The sequence below is a fragment of the Sycon ciliatum genome, chromosome 4 (assembly GCF_964019385.1).
Source record: "Sycon ciliatum chromosome 4, ocSycCili1.1, whole genome shotgun sequence".
NCBI classification, from domain to species: Eukaryota; Metazoa; Porifera; class Calcarea; order Leucosolenida; family Sycettidae; genus Sycon; species Sycon ciliatum.
The window spans coordinates 34,191,007-34,211,578 of record NC_088646.1 but is presented as its reverse complement, the minus strand read 5'-3'; the positions used below and the strand labels follow the sequence as shown (position 1 = coordinate 34,211,578).

General features: G+C 45.7%; 1 protein-coding gene across 1 annotated transcript; it reads right to left on the bottom strand.

The window, feature by feature from the left end:
* Positions 1-550: 550 nt before the first annotated feature.
* Positions 551-20,484, bottom strand: LOC135815817 (ATP-dependent RNA helicase DDX55-like). The gene is given in 26 exon segments (XM_065329159.1): positions 551-1,075; positions 1,496-1,579; positions 1,748-1,843; positions 2,384-2,424; positions 2,862-2,914; positions 3,180-3,306; positions 3,702-3,790; positions 4,246-4,325; positions 5,607-5,641; positions 5,644-5,664; positions 6,514-6,560; positions 7,172-7,264; positions 7,608-7,694; positions 7,899-7,969; positions 8,542-8,598; positions 9,554-9,595; positions 13,727-13,828; positions 14,072-14,114; positions 14,693-14,748; positions 15,472-15,562; positions 16,028-16,090; positions 16,405-16,496; positions 17,053-17,077; positions 17,332-17,393; positions 18,184-18,234; positions 20,273-20,484. Coding segments are annotated over 26 exon segments (1,755 nt in total). The 5' UTR covers positions 20,369-20,484; the 3' UTR covers positions 551-1,024.
* Positions 20,485-20,572: the final 88 nt, after the last annotated feature.

Sequence of the window (20,572 nt, the reverse complement as noted above, 5' to 3'; positions counted from 1 at the left end):
GTACTCTTGATACTATTGTACAGTGCATAATGTGCTGTGTGTACGACCAAGAGCACAGTCAGTCATGTACATGACTGTCTGTACTCTTGGTACGACTGTCCAGTGTCAGGGTCCCAGCGCAGCCTCCCAGTCCCTGGTCCCAGGGCCAGGGCCAGAGAGTAGCAAAATACTCCCTGATCAAGAGTACACAACCTCTCCGAATACAAGGGTTATGCTCCTGGTACCTACACCTAAAAAGTACAAGGGGAAAAACACATTCTACTGTAATACTTCCCTATAATATACTATGTATGATCCGAGGCCAAACAACCGGAGAAGAATATGCAGGGTGAAAAGTACTTCACATCCAGTGCAAAGAGATATTCTGTTACATCCAAGATAGAGGTCTATGTCTGCAGATTTGAGCTATACACTCACACGTGCAACTGCACGTAACACAGTGACAAATATACAAAACCCCTTTTTGATGGTGGCCATTGCCAGGCCAGACACTACACAAGTACAGAACTTGCAACCACTGACCAGCCACGAACAAACCTCGATGATCATACACCGGTCAACAACTTTGTTCAATATTCTGATATAATTATGTCAACACCAGACAAAAGCACTGAATTTCACAAGAAAGGATTATGCTGTTTGACTTTCAGCAGAGAACGTGCAGAACAAAGGCCGAGCCCGCACTGTGTTTCAGGAAGCAGGAACATAATTTAGCACTGCATGTACACGCATTGCATTATAATACAGAGGAAAGCCTACGAATCTGCAACGTCATATGTACAAATCGTCACCTATGTGCAATAGCTAAACTATAATACAGAGAGTATGTACATGTACAAGAAGTGAACAGGACCAGCAAGGAATTCCAAGCTGACGATGACAATTCCCTCAACATGGAAATAGAAAGAGTCACATGTTTGCTTCGTCAGCCTGAACACATCCTGCACAGTCAGCATTTGCCGGCCAGATTGTCAGTTCGTACGAGTGTAGTGCTGATAGGACGGTGTTTCAAACTCACGGCACTCTAGAGATCATCATCGCATGCTGTCCGCTCATCAAACTCGGCTTGTGTGATCTGAATGCACACAAAGTCAAACAATGAAACACAACGCAAAGTGAATGGCATGATTTGCCAGTCAAGATGACAAGCTTTTTTAGACTTTCAACGGCCAAACTTCAGTATGTCTACACAAGTACTTCGAAGTAGAAGTAGAAAAGAGGAACTTCCAAATGTTGAGTTCTGAAGGAGAAAAAACCCCAGCTGGGTCTCAATATCCATACATGTAGTTATCTCAGTTGGGGTCCTCGCAGCGGTGTGGAAGTGGCATGGATCGGCCAAGAATGTGTCGTATGATAGAGCTAGCTAAAATCACAAATAGTTGGGTACTAGTTATTATGATGAAGATAGTCAGAGACTCAGAGCTAACTAGATGCAACAACACACATGTGCTAGCAACCTACAATAGATGCAGTCATCATGTAGTGTCTGACTCACCTTTCCCCGCTTGAGTTTCTTGAGTAAGGAGGCTTCTCTTTGCAGCTCATCCAGCTCACTGTCTTTCCAGCGTGCCTTGCCCTTCTGCAGTATCAACAGTGAAACATGTGTCACCAAAGCTCAAGACAATTCAGGCCAAATCTGAACTGACATAATAATGCACCAAGTAGCATTATTGGGAAAGTAAGCCAACAACAAACATTGTTGATGTACTCATACACACAGATAGGTAAGGACAATGCATGCACATACCTTGTCGAGGAATCCAAGACGAACTTGTCTAGTTTCGGACGCTCTCTTCTTCTCCAGCTTCTTTTTCTTCTTCGACCAAGCTTCATCTTGAGAGCTCTGTATATAGGATAGCCAGGGCATAAAAAAAGAATGAAGTACATGACAATTGTACATGTAGTGCCAAAGTACATGCACATTGTACAGTTGGACAGCAAATGTCGGCTTGACATCGTCAGTCACATGGTAAAACGTATACAAGTCATACTGGCAATGGTTCGGTTTTGTTCGAGATCCTACCGGAAATCGAGGGTGCTGGATTAACGGAGACCTGTTTCAGTGCAGTACTGGTAACAGGGATGTACTGTCACAAACCCCACACATACGAGCAATACTATACACCGCACCTCCAGCCTCCGTAGTGCGCACTGCATACCAAAGTGACTTTGAATGAAAAGCAAAGAAATTACAACATGCGGCATGCCCTTGTAAGAGAGGCATGTGCTAATACTTAGAAGACAGAATATGCGGTATCTTGAACCATAAAGAGGCAGTGCAATAGGCAAAACGATCAGTAGATGAAGCTGTATTGACCAGAGCTGCACACACCATGGCATGTTGAAAGCATGCTCACAGGAACACAAATGAAAGGCGCCTTACCGATCGTTTCCGTTTCCCCCCAGGTGCTGCCGCCGCTGCCGCTACAAAAATTCAAGAAAAGCAACACAACAAATATACCAACTTTGTGACCAACCAGCAATTTGCAGTGAACAAGCAAAACAGTTGTACAGAGCTGGCACTAAAGTCACTTGTTGATAAGCAAGCAAACCTGAGTTTTCCAACCGGTCCAGGGATGAGCCTTGGCAGGGTTTCGTGAAAATTTTTCATTACAACGAAGCAGGGTCTGCGCAGTTTGTTGAAGAGTGCGCGTGTGTGACCGCATGAGAGCCAAATCATGTCCCCATACCGGACACGCCCTACCAAAACATGTGGTGAAGATTTACTAAAGAACCATAACGAGAGACTTTTAACCTCTCAAGTCCAAAAAGACGAGATTGTGACTAAAACGAGTAGACCTTGTTTTGTTTGCCTTCAGGCACGAGTGACTAAACCTCTCTAATGATCAATTCAAGCATACCTTCTCTGGCACGCTCCAGTTTTCGTTGCCTGGCTTCTTCCATGACAGAATTCCTGCAGCCATTCACACACAGGGGATGGAGACCACCAAAAGTCACAAAGATCGAAATTCTGTGAAAGGGCAGCTCCATGTTGTTGTCAACCACTGTAAGAAGTCAATTCATGAAGAGAAACGACGTTGACTATTGATGATCTCAACCATCAAAAGTGCAATTACAGCAACAACCTTGTCACTAACAAGACTAATCCCTTTCTCTTTCCCCTGTCTTACACACTCCATTTCTTTCTATTCCTTTCATTGCACAATAAGTAGACTTACGCATAGCGGATGGAGTCTATATCCACATCGGCTTGCACAAACCCTGTGACGGTCTTCCCGCGTAGCTCTGGCATGCGTGGCAAACGCAAGAGACCAAAGCTGGTGGCCAGGGCGCCAATGTCCAGATCTGAGCATAAGAGCACCAAGCGATTACATAAAACTCTGTTACAGGGCTACACAACTGCAAGTACGAACATGAATCTGCAGTTGGGCTAAACCTACTTTGAAGTAACTGCACACGTTACCAGGGAACATGGCAGCGCCTTGTCTTCAGGTCCACAGCACAAGTCAGCGGTGAGGGGTGAAGTGAATGGGTTGAATTGGTGCTGTGCAACTCAACACAGCCACAGGATGGAAACAGTATGTAGTGTGGACACAGCACTTTCCTGGCAACGACGAACTCCACAGGGAGGCCTCCTCTAAGCCAGTACATGCATATGCATTTACACCAGCACTACACGTGTCAGATACAAGGGGCGTACACTGGCAAACAATGCTAACAAAATGTGCAGTCGTCCTCACCCTTGAGCTTGAAGATTAAACTGCACTCATGCTTCATGTAGGACTGAATGAACGCTACAAACGCCCGCGTGCCTTTCTCCATCAACTGACTGCAAACAGAAGAGCAGGGAAAGAAATGGTGATACACAGCTGCGATAGGCTATTGATAGTTGACAACCAAACAGCAGCACATAATAACTACACTGACAGACGAGACATGAAGAATTATCGGTGTAGAATGTCTCCCTCACAGCACAAAAATGGACAAACCGGCTGTATTTTCCATCTGCGCAGTCAGAAGTTACGAGGCACTATATCACTGCTTTCTTCACTGCCCAGTCAATATACGGTTTTCACAGCATTTCCTTACCTAGGTCACCATCACGTTGACCTAGGCTGGAGGCAGTGGAAATTTTCGGGCAGAAGTTATACCTGAATCAAGGAATGAAGGTAGTCAACCATACAGCCAAAGTACCAGCTACACCACCAATTGTGCAAGTTCCACAAAACAACTGCATGCTCCAGAGTTGAAAACACACAAACAGGGGCCGAGATGAAGACATACCGATCACGGCACACAAGTTTACGGATCTTGTTCGTTGCGGCAAAGATGTCGCTGTCTAACTCCATTTTCTGGAGGGTGATCTGTAAAAGTGTAGACAAGGTATCCATAGGCAAGAGAGAGAGAGAGAGAGAGAGAGAGAGAGAGAGAGAGAGAGAGAGAGAGAGAGAGAGAGAGAGAGAGAGAGAGAGAGAGACAGAGAGAGGGAGACAGAGGGAGAGAGACAGAGAGAGGAGGTAGACACAGGACTGCTGCATGATCAACGTTATCTCTGTCTGCACCAGACACGAACACTTGGCTAGTGTAAGGCACAGGTGCTGAAAAGCACAGGTTCACAACCACGGTGCTGAAGAAACACAAATTCACGTCAGCAAAGCCTTTCGTTGGAGTCAAGTTTCAATCTTTTTCTGTTCTTGGTGAGGGGATCCCACAGTGTACAAAGTAACCCCGTTCTAACTTAAGTAAGGAGCAAACTTTCGACATTTCAACAGACGCCCAATTTGGAAAAAAATTACAGTCCATTCATTGGAAACTGGCACCCTAACTTTTTCGTGTCTCCCACACATAGTTGTAGATATCGTGAAACCAAGAGTACATCCTGCATTGTGTGACCCGTGCAATTACTCCTTGCAACATTTGAGGCCAGAAAAGTCCAAGAACAGGGAAATAGAAATTCGGCCAGGTTTTACAAAATTGGGACAGGTATACCATGGCAAAATGTATGGAGAAGCAGATCCAAAACCCAGATTTTGAGATTTAAAGTGGGTTTTTGATCCTCAATTCGGCTCAAATCAGACTTTCAAAAGCCAGCGGGCCAGTTTCCGATGAATGGACTGTATGCACAAAGTGATCACAGATTTTATGTGGTATAGATGCTGGCATAACGGTTTTTGCCTGGGTACGCCTCCATAGTTTTGAAATGGACTGTAGTTCAGTAGTTCTAGAAAGTAGGATTGAAACGGTTCGGGTAAGGAACCGGTTTTGGAACCGCCAGCTGAAAAGAATCGGGTACCCGTTCCGTCAAATTTCGAACCGAAACTTGAAAAATCTCGTTCTTGTACAAATACATGTACACGTCAAGTCAACTCAAGATTTTAAATGTCTTTACCTTACGATCACCGCTCTTCCAAAGGGTTCTCCTGGTCATTATCTTCTTCGCACATGGACTCTCCGATGTCTCGTTCTTGCTCACAGAAATGTTGTCTAACAAATAATTTTCACAAATGCATGGAGTGCATGGAACCGATACCCGACCCGTGGGAAACTATGCTGGCATTAGGGTACTCGAACATGAAAAGCATGGAACCGTTTCACCCCTACTAGAAAGCCCATACCAGTGTCAACAAGTGTACGAACCCACTGACCTGCTGATTGATGCCCAGAAATTCAATGTAAGAGGCAAAAGAAACAAGAGGGCATTTCCTGGACACGAAACAAAACATGAACAAAAGAAGGATTGAGCCAAGAGTACATACATGTAAACAAGAGTGCCACTGTGTGCATCTTCAGTTTGGCCCATGGCGGGATTTTCGTTGACGTAAAAGTTTTCCCGAGATCATTAGTCATCAGGTGCAGCGACCGGGGTCCTGTCAGGGAAAACTTACTTCGTACTTCTGAAGCTTCACAAACCCGAGTGCAACAACCCTATTTTCAAAGCCGAGAGTAAGGCCTCATTTACACGACAACGATTGAAAAACGTTTTTCAATCGTTTTCGAAACGTTTTTGCTGTTTACACGAAAACGATAATCGTGTACACTGCAACACTTTTTTCGGCGCGCAATGGTCACGTGCAAAAAGTTGGCCTGGCGCAGGCTGGCGGCGGCATGTTTTGAGTACAAGGCTCGTACTAGTAAAACGTTTTTGCCGTTTACACGAGAACGAAACGGAACGAAAACGATTGAAAAACACTTGGAGGCCGTTTTTCGTTTGAAACGTTTTTGAATTGTTTTTCAGCGTTGTCGTGTAAACGCTCTTATCAAAATCTGTGGAAGCGTATTCTTTTGAAAACGTTTTTGACAAAAACGTTTTTCAATCGTTGTCGTGTAAACGAGGCCTAAGTTACATGTACCTACAACCGGAAGTAAAAAAGAAAAATTTCCCCAAGATGCAAAACCTGCCCAAGCGCCCCCAGTGGTAATTCCGACACGCAGACATGCTCTGCTAGTTCCTTTCAGGAAGATACCAGAATATCTCAGGCGGCGGCCAGACTACCTCATGCAAGTACCAGTATTATGGTGCAAAGACAATGATTACATGTACCCGGTACTCACCTTCTTGACCGATCCGTGCTGTACGACCACAGCGATGCACAAATGCACTGTAAACATACAGACGCATGCAAGCATCAACGCACACACATACACACGCACCACAGCAGAGTGTGGAGTTACGCGAGAAGAGGAATTATTTACTGTCCTGCACACACACACACACACACACACACACACACACACACACACACACACACACACACACACACACACACACACACACACACACACACACACACACACACACACACACACACACACACACACACACACACACACACACACACACACACACACACACACACACACACACACACACACACACACACACACACACACACACACACACACACACACACACACACACACACACACACACACACACACACACACACACACACACACACACACACACACACACACACACACACACACACACACACACACACACACACACACACACACACACACACACACACACACACACACACACACACACACACACACACACACACACACACACACACACACACACACACACACACACACACACACACACACACACACACACACACACACACACACACACACACACACACACACACACACACACACACACGTGCCCAAGTCGTCTATCGTGCCCGGTTCAGTATCGTACCTTGCTGCTGAGGGTGGATCGTACTGGATGACCCACTGTACCACGGGGATGTCCACACCACGTGCCAGTACATCAGTGCAGACAAGAATACCGCTGCAGCCAACAGACAGACACCAGCGAAACCAGAACACGAAAAATGGAGAGAGAGAGAGAGAGAGAGAGAGAATGAGCAAGAGAGAATGAGTCAGTAAATGAGTGAGAGATTGAATGACAAGATGGGAATGGGAGAAGGGAAATGTAAAAATGAGAGACAAAAATCAATTTGAATTCCAATTGCAATGTAGCCACACTATAAATACTACAGCATATCAAAGCACAAAAAGGACATCCCTTACAATCAGACACTGCAAATACATGTAGCTCCAGTGGATAGCTTGACAACATGCATAGTTTTTAGAAGGGTGAACTGCGTGCACGACTCCACACTGACACATACTTTTCTCTGTCCTTGAACGTATCAAACACACGTTGCCGAGACGACTTCTTGCCGTGCAAGCCTTCAATGGCCACATCCTTGACTAGACTGCAACAGCAAACACAGAGGTAAGTATTTATACTCGGCACATGCACAAACACAAAAGAAAACTGGCGGCGAGCTCAATATCGCAATTGCCAAGCATGGAACAAGCAAGATTACATTCTGATTCATAACTGAATGGGGTGCCAGTGAAAGCTACCCTCAGTGTACAATCCCAGGATCGGCCACGAAAAGGATAATCAAACATACCTGGTCAGCAGATGAGTGAAGTAATCAACAGCAGCACACGTACTCAAGAAGACAAGTATCTTGCCTTCACTCTGAGCACAGACACAAATACAGGAAACAGTAAAAAAATGCACTGCTGGTTTGTCCAAACAAGATCAAGGCAGTAAGGCACGTCCAATGGTGTTATTGGCTTTCAGAACCAGCAGCAAGCAGCTTTGAATTTTTTGATTTTTTTCTCAGCTGTTTAGCCTACCATATTTCCCCGATTATAAGTTGCAAACCTATTTTCAGGTTTGAGCCATATGGTTTTGGTATATTCACTTCAGTAGTAAGTCATGCTCGATTGTACTGGTACTAGTGACACTAGTGTTTCTAGCCTTCTATCGCACCATGCACCATCGATATGTGCGTAAGCATTGATTGCAGTAGACATGGTTTAACGTGACTTCCACAACTGCCACGTTTATTGTGCGACTTTGATGAGTGCAGAATATGTACATACGTCGGCACATACCGGTACATGAATACATATATGCATACCCACACACACACACACACACACATACACACACACACACGCACACAGACACACGCACATACACACGCACATACACACGCACATGCAAACACACACACACACATGCGTAGCTGTGCAAGTATATACCTTATGCAGGCGCAGGAAGTGAAGCAGATGAGAGAACTTGTCTGCAGGAGGGCAAGTCTAGAGAGGAACAAACAGAAAGCAGATCACTAAAAGCCAGCACAGAGCAGAGCTACACAGCTTGGCTATGCACAGTTATTTAAAAATAATAATAATAATAATAATTATTATTATTATTCTGCTTGTTCGCGTTGAAATCACCAAGCAAGCTTGGCTAGTCTTCGCATAAGCCAAATGAACAAAAGAAATGAGGAACGAGCGAGGCCAATGAGGTCAATGAGGTGAGCACACGCGTGCAACTGCACAGTACCCACAGGAAATTCCAGTGAAAAATCATAACTTCGGGGTCCGTAGAGTTGGGTCCGCTGCGTCAAAATGGTTTTAGTCCAAGGGCGCTGCGATATATCGTTTGTTCGGTAAATCCCAAGTGAACTTGCACACGCATTGTACCTCATTCTGGTAATGATGTCACTGCGTGCAACCAGCCAGCTGTGCAGTGAGTCACTTCGAGTGCTAAAAGGCCGATTTCGGAGCCTGTTTGATTGGGGAACAGTGCGACTCTTCGGTCCACGACCACTTGAAATCCGTGTCCAGAAGACTATGCAACCTGAAAATTTTAAAGATGAACATTGACTGCTCCAGAGTGCTCAATGCACTTGGCAATGCGTCATTTCAAAGATGCATACAATGAGACAACATGAAGCTGTGTACCCAGCGAAGTCGCCATGTGGCTGGGAATGGCTTCAGCGCCTTTCTCTTCATCTGCCTGAATTTCTTTGTTCATCCACAGAATATTTGGTAATGGCTTTGTAGATCGCCAAAGTGGGAATGTACATAAGATTCGATGCCTGGCACGTGAGAACTAGGGGAAATCCCCATTTCACACACAAAACAGAGCCCAGCTAGGGTGAGAAGAGTAGTGTAACCAAACATGCATAAACTGTTAGAATGGGACCAACATCTAGTGAGGATCATCCATTCCACAAGTGTGCACGACAACAGAACTTGAACTTACTGCATAATAGTTACAGAGCTTTGATGGGACACGTCCACTGGCCTAAACCAAAGCACAAGCACATGCAGAAGAACACCGTGTCCGGGTCACTGTCCGCTTGCATGGACTACAAGACAGCAGTGCATACCGTATTTTCCGAAGTATAAGCCGCACCCCCCCCCCCCATTTTCGCCACGAAATACAGACATAATATCCTATTTCTTCTTCTTTCTTTTTCACGATTCGCGTGAGACTTAGCTGGAAGCCGAGTTTTCCGCATCCGTAGGACCGCCACCACCCTCTAGGATCAAGGTGCAGATGCAGCTCCTAAGCGGTGGGAGGTGAGTAGATCAGACCCACCACAAAGTGGTCAAAGACCGAAATTACATTTGCTGCATCGATGTTTCCCTCGTGCCAGGCCACGAGTTCCCAATTAACTGTGGGTCGCAGCATGGCTGGAAAAAATCCTTCCGCTTCCAATTTATCCTATCCTATTTATCACCGTTAATTTGATCATCGGAGTAAAAGCCGTACCCCGCCCCCCCCCCCTCCCTTTTTTTGGTGAATTTCGAGTGTTCAAAGTGCGGCTTATACTCGTAAAACACATCACTGAAATATCCATTATCGGTGTCAAAGGTGTGCTGTCACGTTGGCCCTGGCTCGACGGTCGGCCGATCAGTCTCGTCAAGTACAAAGCTTTACAGGTAAGAGCGAGACACAGTTGTTCTTGTTGATTTCAGCGGTTGATGACTTGATGTGTTGCATAGTGATCAGTATTTCCTAGAATTTTCGAACGAATCATTACTCGTTAGTTCTTGCAACATAATTTATTATGTTTGTCACGACTCGACTAGTGTGGAAGGAGTGAATTTGACATTTGTGCTTCTCAATCTATTTGCATCCCATTGGCTGTAGGAATTGCTTCAGCTCTTGGAACCAGGCTACGTTATACCATCCACTACACATGTAGCATCGTTGCTGCGCGAGCAGCACGACGATGGCGAGAAGGAAGTGAAACGCTTAGCCGCCAAGGCAGACTATGTTGCTCTAACGACGGACATATGGACGTCCAAGGCCACACAAGCATATGCGACGACAAAGCAGCACGACGATGGCGAGAAGGAAGTGAAACGCTTAGTCGCCAAGGCAGACTATGTTGCTCTAACGACGGACATGACGTCCAAGGCCACACAAGCGTATGCGACGACAAAGCAGCACGATGATGGCGAGAAGGAAGTAAAACGCTTAGTCGCCAAGGCAGACTATGTTGCTCTAACGACGGACATATGGACATCCAAGGCCACACAAGCGTATGTGACGACAAAGCAGCACGATGATGGCGAGAAGGAAGTGAAACGCTTAGTCGCCAAGGCAGACTATGTTGCTCTAACAACGGACATATGGACGTCCAAGGCCACACAAGCGTATGCGACGACAAAGCAGCACGATGATGGCGAGAAGGAAGTGAAAGGCTTAGTCGCCAAGGCAGACTATGTTGCTCTAACGACGGACATATGGACGTCCAAGGCCACACAAGCGTATGCGACGACAACAGCCCACTTTGTTGATGAAAATTGGAAGCTCGTATCTGCCGTCCTCGAAACTGTCCACTTTCCGGAATCGCACACTGGCGTCAACATCAGCCAGCAGCTCAAGGGTGCTGTGACACGATTTGCAATACCAACTTGGAAAGTAGTAGCGGTTGTGCACGATGAAGCAGTGAAAGTTGAGCTGGCAGGTTAGTTCACAGTATGCATGCTAGCTTTCTCCATTCATGATGTGACAATATTGTTATACTGTATTGATAATAATTGACTTGTACTAAGTGTGAACTGTGCACTGAAGGAGAATATTTGATGCAACGGTCACCATTAGTTGTGCAGGGGCTAAATTCCTCATTGGCATGTCAACATGCACTGTTCAAGTATATTATAGGGTGCTGAACATTATCTAGACATGACAAAGGGCTAATACGAGTATGTTGCTTTTTTTCTGGTGCTTCTGTCTTCTGTGCCTTCAGGCAGAATTCTCTGGGAGAACTTGGAATGGGCAAATCTGGTGTGCGCTGCACACCGCCTCCAGAATGCCATCAAGGATGCTCTGGACAAGAAGCAGCTCTGCAATTTACTTGCACGCTGTCACCGTTAGGTGGGTCACATCAATAATTCAGCATTGAAGGCCACACAGCTGGGTGAGAAGCAGGCACTACTGGGCATAGGACCGGCAAAGAAGGTGATTCAGGACTGACCAACCAGGTGGAACAGCTCCTACCGTACGTTGGCAAGGCTAGTTGAGCTGCAGTCTCCCCTCCAACTGCTGCTTGCTGATATGTGTGACAAGGATAGGAAGCAGCTGGAATTACCCTCCATCTCCTGGGAGACTGCCAAGCAGCTGCTGTCCAGTCTCCACAAGGTCGATTCGGTAACCACGCATCTGGACGGGGAGGAGTACTCCACATTGTCGTGGTATCTTCCTCTTCTAGCTTCCCTGAAAACGGCCTGCATCAATGCTGATGATCATGACAATGGCTATAATGAAGACGATTAGCCGTGTCGTCATTGAAGAAGCGCCTCCACGACCGCATTGAGCACCGGTTCAAGCTCAACGGTCTAGATTCTGACAGTCTGTACGTGTTAGCAGCAGTCCTCGATCCGCACTACCCGGGATCTGAAGTATTGGCCTCCTCTGCATGCCAGTATTGAGGAGGCACCGAGGCATTTCTGATCAAAGCCGTGGAACAAATATTTGAGACAAAGTCAGCGCAGTCATCTTTGTCAGTTTTCAATTGAAAATTTTAACTCGGATACTGAGCCAGTAATAAATGTAAAAAAGAGAAGAAAACACATGGTCGCTGAATGTCTCAGTAGCCTGTCAGTTTTGTGCCCTATTATCGCACTTTCTGACTGTTTATCATCTTATTACAGTCGTGGATAGTTGCTGCATAACTCGTTCTCATGTGTTTTCTTCTCTTTTTTTTACATCAATTGAAAATGTTAACAAAATTGCTAATAAAAAATCATAAAAAATCATCCTCATGCCCACCACATCACTGAAAACTCGTAAGGCCCTCTTCAGACTAGGCTCTTCAGACTAGGTACAAAACAGCCTATAAGTCAAATTTACATAGAAGTTTCCAAGACAACAACAAGAATCTGGCGGGAAGCCTAAAAAGCTGCCCAATCCTTTCAGGCAGAGTGCGAACCCCTGTACAAGGCAACTTTCCTGCATTTATCGTACTTTCACCAGGCAGTCGTACAAACTTTGTACCCGGGTACGACTGTCCGCTGCTTTCATGCATCCCAGGCCCATTGCGCAATTGTGTAGGGTCAAAGGCTGTGTTTACATGAGAAATTTCAACCCGGGTCGAGTTCAGCCCGGGTTGAAAGTCTGTACGACACACAAAATAGGTGAGCGTTTACATGAAGACAGTTGACCCGGGTCAAATACTGATATGCCGCCAAAATTCCACTTCTAGAGTCCTGTATGGTCAGTTGAATCCTTTCGCGCGAAATTTGCATGTGCAGTGCTGTTCAAACCTGGCGCGAGATACGCACAAAAGTACGTAGTACGATATCTTTGACCCAGGTTGATTTCAACCCTCCCCCCAAGGGGAGGGTTGAAATCAACCGGGGGCGAAATTTCAACCCGGATCAAGCGCAATGCGTCATGTAAACGCGCCATTCACTTTGTGAGGTTGTGTACATGGCGGGTTGAAATCTGACCCGGGTTGAAACGCCTCATGAAAACACAGCCAAAGGTTGCCTGTATATTCTATATTGCATGTAAAATGTGTAGTCTGAATGCAGGCGTGGAAAAATGTAGCCTTTTAGGTTTTATGTGATTTTGTACTGGATGTTCTATGTACGTAGTCTGATGAGGGCCTAAATCGCTCGATAGCTCGCTCGTTATAGAACCGCTCGTTTCAACACTCACAATATACTATAGCAACCGTCTGTAGGCATTTCCGTGGAAATATTTGCAACAAACGCGAGGTATCAGGAGTACTAGCGTACGATTACTAGTACCAGGAAATTCACAGAATGTCAAATCATAATACTAGTACTGAGTAGTAGTGGAGGACAGGTCAACGGAGAGGAACTACACTGCACTACGAAGTACACAAAAAACTCGCAGCAAGAAAACGTAGAAAACATAGACCAGTGCTGCTCCACAGTATTGCACATGTACACGTACCTCCTTGGTCGGCTTCTCCCGAATGGTGATCTCCGTGGGATTGCGCATGCCAGCCCGGACCAGCTGCTGAACATTGCTGGTCATAGTGGCTGAAAATAATCCCTGCACAAAGCCAAGCCAATCCAATGAGATTAATTAACACAGCAATTTGACGAGATATAATTTCACACTCTGCCATTGTGATGGTGAAGAAGCAAAGACACAACAAGACAAGAAGCACACTTCAATCAGGTGTGTAGCCCGTGCGGGGTACACACGGGGCATGGAAGCCATAGAATCAGTGCATACCAGCACATGGCAGGTAAAAGATTAAGGAAAGCAACGAGGACTGCGTTTGAGACTTACCGTCCGCCTCTGCTTGGGCAGGTATCCAAGAATGTTGTTTAGGCTGTGCGCACAGAAAGAAAACAAAACACACACACACACACACACACACACACACATACATGCAGGAATAAATGCTCATGCAGTCATGGTAATGACTTCCACATGGCCTATGTCAATGCACCTATGCCTGTCACACTTACCCAGCGTGAACCACATTGTACAGAGTGCTCTGCATAGTACTTCCAAGTAGTGATATGGACAATATCTACTCAAGTAACAGGTGTACAAGTACAAGAATCTCTTGAAGTAAGTACATGCACTGGAATGGATTCCTGCTTTGTTCGGGCGTCGATTTTACCTAAGGTATACATAGTTTTCCAGTAGGGCCGGGCAGAAGAATCAGTAAAATATGGTGTACAGAAATCGTATTCGGTTTGCATGAGAATTCACCACACACTGCTTGTGTGCAGTTACAGGAAATCCATTCAACCCATTGATGGCATTCTGAAGGTGATTCCCGGATTGACCCGGTAGTGATGTGTTACGAAAAGTGACCAATGTACACTGGACTGGGCACGCAGGGCAGTTCAACACTTCAGCGAACACAGGGACAACAATACAGCAGTAGCCTGCACCTACCTGGCTGAGAAGCCCATGTCCAGCAACCGATCCGCTTCATCCAAAACCAGCACTTCCTGCGATCAAACAACAAAATGGGGAAAAGCAGGGAGTATTGAAATACCGGTATTTTACTACTCCCTGGTGAAAAGTACAAGTTCTGGTTTGAAACACATCATGACGTGATTCCAACTGGTCGGTTCAGGTGCCTCTCTATTCTGCACACAACGAGGCTTTTGTAATTCCATCACTGGTACCAAATCCTATCACTGCCCAAGTCTTGCACAAAAAATGAATTGGGGAGGTTCTGCTCTGCATCAAATGAGAAAACGTGAATACGGTCAAGGGGCTGCACAATCGCCCAGGAAGCTGTTGCTCTACACATGCATAGGAAGGGTTCAACTCGAAATTCATCATTCCAAAGCTGCATGTCTCCAGCCAAATACAAGAAAACACCAGGTCCATATGTATTTGTCTATGCGTACACCGCTGAGTATAGAGCCCCATACTAGTATTGGTGCAACAACTTGCTGTTGGTCTAGATACATGTACACAACGCACAAAGTCTCTGACGCCAACACCCAAACACAAGTGACACGGCATTTCAGCCAGGCCCCTGCATTGTCACAAAAACCCAAACAAGCCCATGTGCAGATACTAGTAGGAACAAAATGAAGAAGAAAAAACGTGACCCCTATCTTTAGCGAATTTGACTGATTCGCTAAATTCGCTATTGGTTTATGTGTGCTAAAATTAGGGGGTTTACAGTATGGGGAAGAAATGAATGAGGGTCGACATACCAGCTGCTTGACATACGCAGCCATGCTGGGTTCTTCTCGGCGCTTCAGCATGTCCTCAAGCCGGCCAGGTGTGCACACAAGAATGTTGCCGCTACCAATTAGTACGCAGCGCACACACACACACGAACACACACACACATATACACACACAAGGACACAGTACAATAGTCAATTTCTAGACAGCGACATTGTAGCTACTTCGACCTCGTTGGGTCTACTTAGCGCAGGTACAACACACAAACATAATATAGAAATACATTTCGCATCGTCAACAGAGAACCACACACACAGCACAATTGAGCCCCCACCCCTCACGCACGCACGCGCACACACGCACGCATGCGCATGCGCGCACACACACACACACACACACACACACACACACACACACACACACACACACATGTGTACACAATCGCACAATTCACATAACTCATGTGTGAAGCATCCATGAAGCGTGTATACGCACAGGTCATGTTGGTCAAAACCCACACCAGAAAAGATTCGAAAAACAGACCACTGCAGGGGAAAGCTGCACACATCACAAACTACATACCCATTCTCCTTGAAGCGGTTCACATCAATCATCGGGTCTCCTCCACCAAGCAGTAGCAGCTGGCTGTAAACAAGACATAAACAGAGAACAGGATGAAGTGTTGTTCACCATGGAAGACAGCCACAAGAAACAATCTCAAAATACCATTATGAATTCCTAGTACTTGAAGTTGAAGATGAGAAATATTTTAGTTGACAAGCACAAATTTCAGAACTAAATAGTGATGAGTTGGGAATGAAGCACAAATTCTCTGAAATATAGTTTAAAATATTCTTCGAAAACAAATGGTCGCAGCACAGAGGCCAGGCAGCAGAAGTGGCAGCAGGGCTAGCAACGAGTCAGCAGCACTAACAGTAGCTGCAGGGGAGGGGCCTTACCAGAGACCAGGGACGCGCTCCAAGAAGGATGACAGAACTGAGGAGATCTGGTTGGCCAACTCGCGAGTCGGCGTGAGGATGATGCAGCCAATCTGGGTAAGAATGAGAAATACAGCCAGTACCAACGAGGCAAACAGTCAGTACCAATGAGACATACAGCCAGTACCAACGAGGCATACAGTCAGTACCAATGAGACATACAGTCAGTACCAATGAGACATACAGTCAGTACCATTGAGACATACAGTCAGTACCAATGAGGCATACAGCCAGTGCCAATGAGGCATAAAGTCAGTGCCAATGAGACAAACAGTCAGTACCAACGAGGCATACAGTCAGTACCAACGAGGCATACAGCCAGTGCCAATGAGACATACAGTCAGTACCAATGAGACATACAGGCAGTGCCAATGAGACATACAGTCAGTACCAATGAGACATACAGTCAGTACCAATGAGGCATACAGCCAGTGCCAATGAGGCACACAGTCAGTGCCAATGAGGCATACAGTCAGTACCAATGAGGCATACAGTCAGTGCCAATGAGACACACAGCCAGTGCCAATGAGACACACAGCCAGTGCCAATGAGCAGCATGCTACCTAATACAATAGCAGCATCAAACCCGTCCGCAAATATTGGACTTACATCATGCTTCTTCCATGGCTCAGTTCTGGGTGCAGAACAAAGAAACAGAGCAAGAAATTCACATTCATAAAGAACCACCAACAAGCCAACAGTATAACAACGAACACAAAGAGTTTGTAAACAACTGATAGCGGCAACATTGACCAAATACAGCCTCGTCCAGCCAAGCAAATATGACATTGGCCAACCGGATCACAAATAAAATCAACGGGCCTCATGTACATGTATGTGTACACAAACCATTGACAGATTATGATTAGCACAGGGCGATCGACTCACCTTCGGCAAAGAATCTCTAGAAGTGGAATGACAAATGCAAGTGTCTTTCCAGAGCCTGTCACCTGAAGCAGCCAATCAGAAACAAAAGACAACTCATGCCGGGACCTAGGCTTTCCATAGCGGCCAAGATTTTAACGGGATTCCTTCACTTTGGGCAATAACTCCAGAAATCCAGAAATTCTCTTTGAATATCCAGAAACTGGGGAAGTGATTTCAAAGGCAGTTTCGAGACTAATTTTGTACATGTAACTGTTCTGGCCACATCAACACGCTCCGAAGCTTCACAACAGCTCTGCAGTCGAATGGAACTATGACTGGGTCAGAAGGCCAATAATTATACCCGATGCTCGAGTACATACTGTAGTGTATAGTGATTGTCCCAGCATTGTCTCTCTCTCTCTCTCTCCGTATTGTCTGTCTGTATGTCTGTCTGCCTGTCTGCCTGCCTGCCTGCCTGCCTGCCTGTCTGTCTGTCTGTCTGTCTGTCTGTCTGTCTGTCTGTCTCTGTCTCTCCCTCTGTCTCTCTCTCTGTCTCTCTGTCTCTCTGTATCTGTCTCTCTGTATCTGTCTGTCTATCTGTCTGTCTGTCTGTGTCTTTCTCTGTCTCTGTATGTCTGTCTGTCTGTCTGTCAGTCTGTCTGTCTGTCTGTCTGTCTCTCATCTGTATCATATATGCGCATGCTCGTTGTAAATAAACCAGTCCTTGTCTTGTCCCGCGATGGACTCCTGCGTGGCTTGCAGGCCCAACACAACACATACGAGTGGTTGCATTAGGAAAAGCGGACCGACAGCACACACACAATGACGTCACCGGATTTAAACATACTCCACACAGTCAGTCAGCTGTCTTACCGCCTCAACTGCTACATCTTTATGTGCTAGAAAAAGAGGTAATGTCGCCTCCTGCAGGCAACAGAGCACATAGTACACAACACAGAGCTTGAAAACAAAAGAGTAGCATACAAATCCGCAACACAAGGGGTCACACATTATCAACAATCCTTTTCACGAAACTAAACCTCGTTCACCACATCCGCAACACAGCTCCAAGTTGTCGTGGATAATGGCATCAATTCTTCCATACAGCAGTCTCGATCATACAGGTCTCATTAGTGAAGGTTGTGAAAGTACTGAATGGCTAGAACTTGTGCATAGCACTCTTTTACGTAGAGAATTACTGTGAAAAAGAAGTAGTGCGCTACGTAAAAGTGCTAGCATACAGAGAAAAAGTGCAAGATCACACTGTTACGCATACGTATGTTATCCTGTAGGCGCAAACGATCATGGCACACACTGAAACAGCACACTGAATACCGGGGAGACAATTTAGACTTCAGACTCTCGCACAGCACTGCAAGTAGTCAAACAAGAGACCCCTGGGACATTCACTGTGCTGGAGCCCGAAGTCTAGAACTGTCTATGACATGACTGTATCCATGTCCACAGTACCTTATGTGTAACAGTGTGATCTTGCACGTATTCTCGGTGTGCTAGCACCCAGGTTCCCTCAAAGTAACATGACTACAATCTTTTTTACATTTTCGTTCCGTGAAAATTAGCGCTATGGCACAAAGTCCCCTAAAATGTAAAAAATTACTAAAAATGCAGTATTATTATATTGCAAAAAAACACCCCCGGCGGGATTCGAACCACGACTCACAGGACAGAAGCAGCACTGCAACATCACTCTAATCATTGGTATCTCTCATATCCGAGTGAGCGGGCTCCCCATACTTGTTTTTTCTCCCGTTGTAATACAACTATCACTCACAATACTGCTCTCTTTGCTGGGCCTTGTGGCCAATTGCCACTGATTATCGCTATAGAACTTTTAAAGATTCTGAAGAAACACAGTATCTTTCCCTTCAACTCGCTTCTGGCTGCTAGTCCAGATACGGAATAGGCTCACAAGCTGAGAGTAATGACCGGCTTGATTTTTTGACTACTGTATAGCAGGAAATTTTCGGACGGAAATATTTTCTAGTTTCGGACAAAGCCAAAATTCCACCTTTCATACGGATTTTATTTTCAGACAGTGCTGCATGCTAAATGCACGTGTTCGCAAGCAGTACGCATGTACAGTGTACATAGTTTCACATGAACAATTTTTAGTGCGGAATTAATTTTAGTACAATAGAGGCCGTGTACGAAATCGTACGAAAAAAAAATTCCGTCCGAAAATTTCCTGCTATACAGTATATTGCTTGACTTGATAAATGGCCTTCGAGCGAACTGTTAGGTACCTCCTCCCGTACGTTGTACAACCTTTCCAAGCTGGCCTGTATGCGCCCTCGTACTCACCTTTTGTCTCCTTTTGTCACTTTTTGTTCCGTTGGCCTGTGTAGCTACTTGCGCGCCCATATTTGCCATAGCTACCCAGGCCCCTTATCTTGCCGCCCTCACTTGGTCTCACTCTCTTGTCTCCCTCTTCCGCAATGTAGTCGTTCCGTTCGTCTTTGTCTGCATCTGAGCCTCTTCGTCTTCCCTAATAAATGTCGTTCCCACCTAACCTGTTCCCGTTGTCCGTTGTTGTCTCCGGAGAATATGCCGTCGTCCTGTTCGTACTCAACAGAACTATAACCAACCTGTGTTTTATGTGCGGATGAACATGAGGATCGGCATGCACGTTTCGCAACAGTCTGAAACGACTGACGTACGACTATCAGCACTTCCAGTGCATACTAATGAGGATTTAGGGGCTCACAAGATGAGAGTAATGATAGGCTTAATTTTTCGACTATATTGGTTGATTGCCCGGTGGCACTAGATTTGATCACCAGCAATGACATTTGGTGCTGTGACCATCTGCACGTGGTGTGCATGGATAATCAAAATCAAGTATTGTTATTTGCAGGTATTTGGTAGCATTTTCGTAAAGCAAGAATGGCTCATCTATCTACTCAATGCTAAATGATAGGTGGACGTCTTCAATTTTTCTCACCTGAACTGGGGTCATCCGAGAGAAATTGAGTGCTTTCAGAGTATCCAGCACCGGGTCAGACAACGTGGGTCTGACCGTTATCCACTTTGCGGGCATAATTTCTGGTCTGTGCTTACATATCTACCAAACGGAGGAAAGCTTCCAGGCGCTGAGCAGGAAGAAACCTTCTCCTACAAATCCTGACCTAAAAATACCGAACACAGAATTGTACAAATCAGAAATGTTTACTTTTTGTTCTGATCGAAAAGCTGTGACAAATGACGTCAATATTACGCATGGGCCACGTGCATTTTCGTTCGT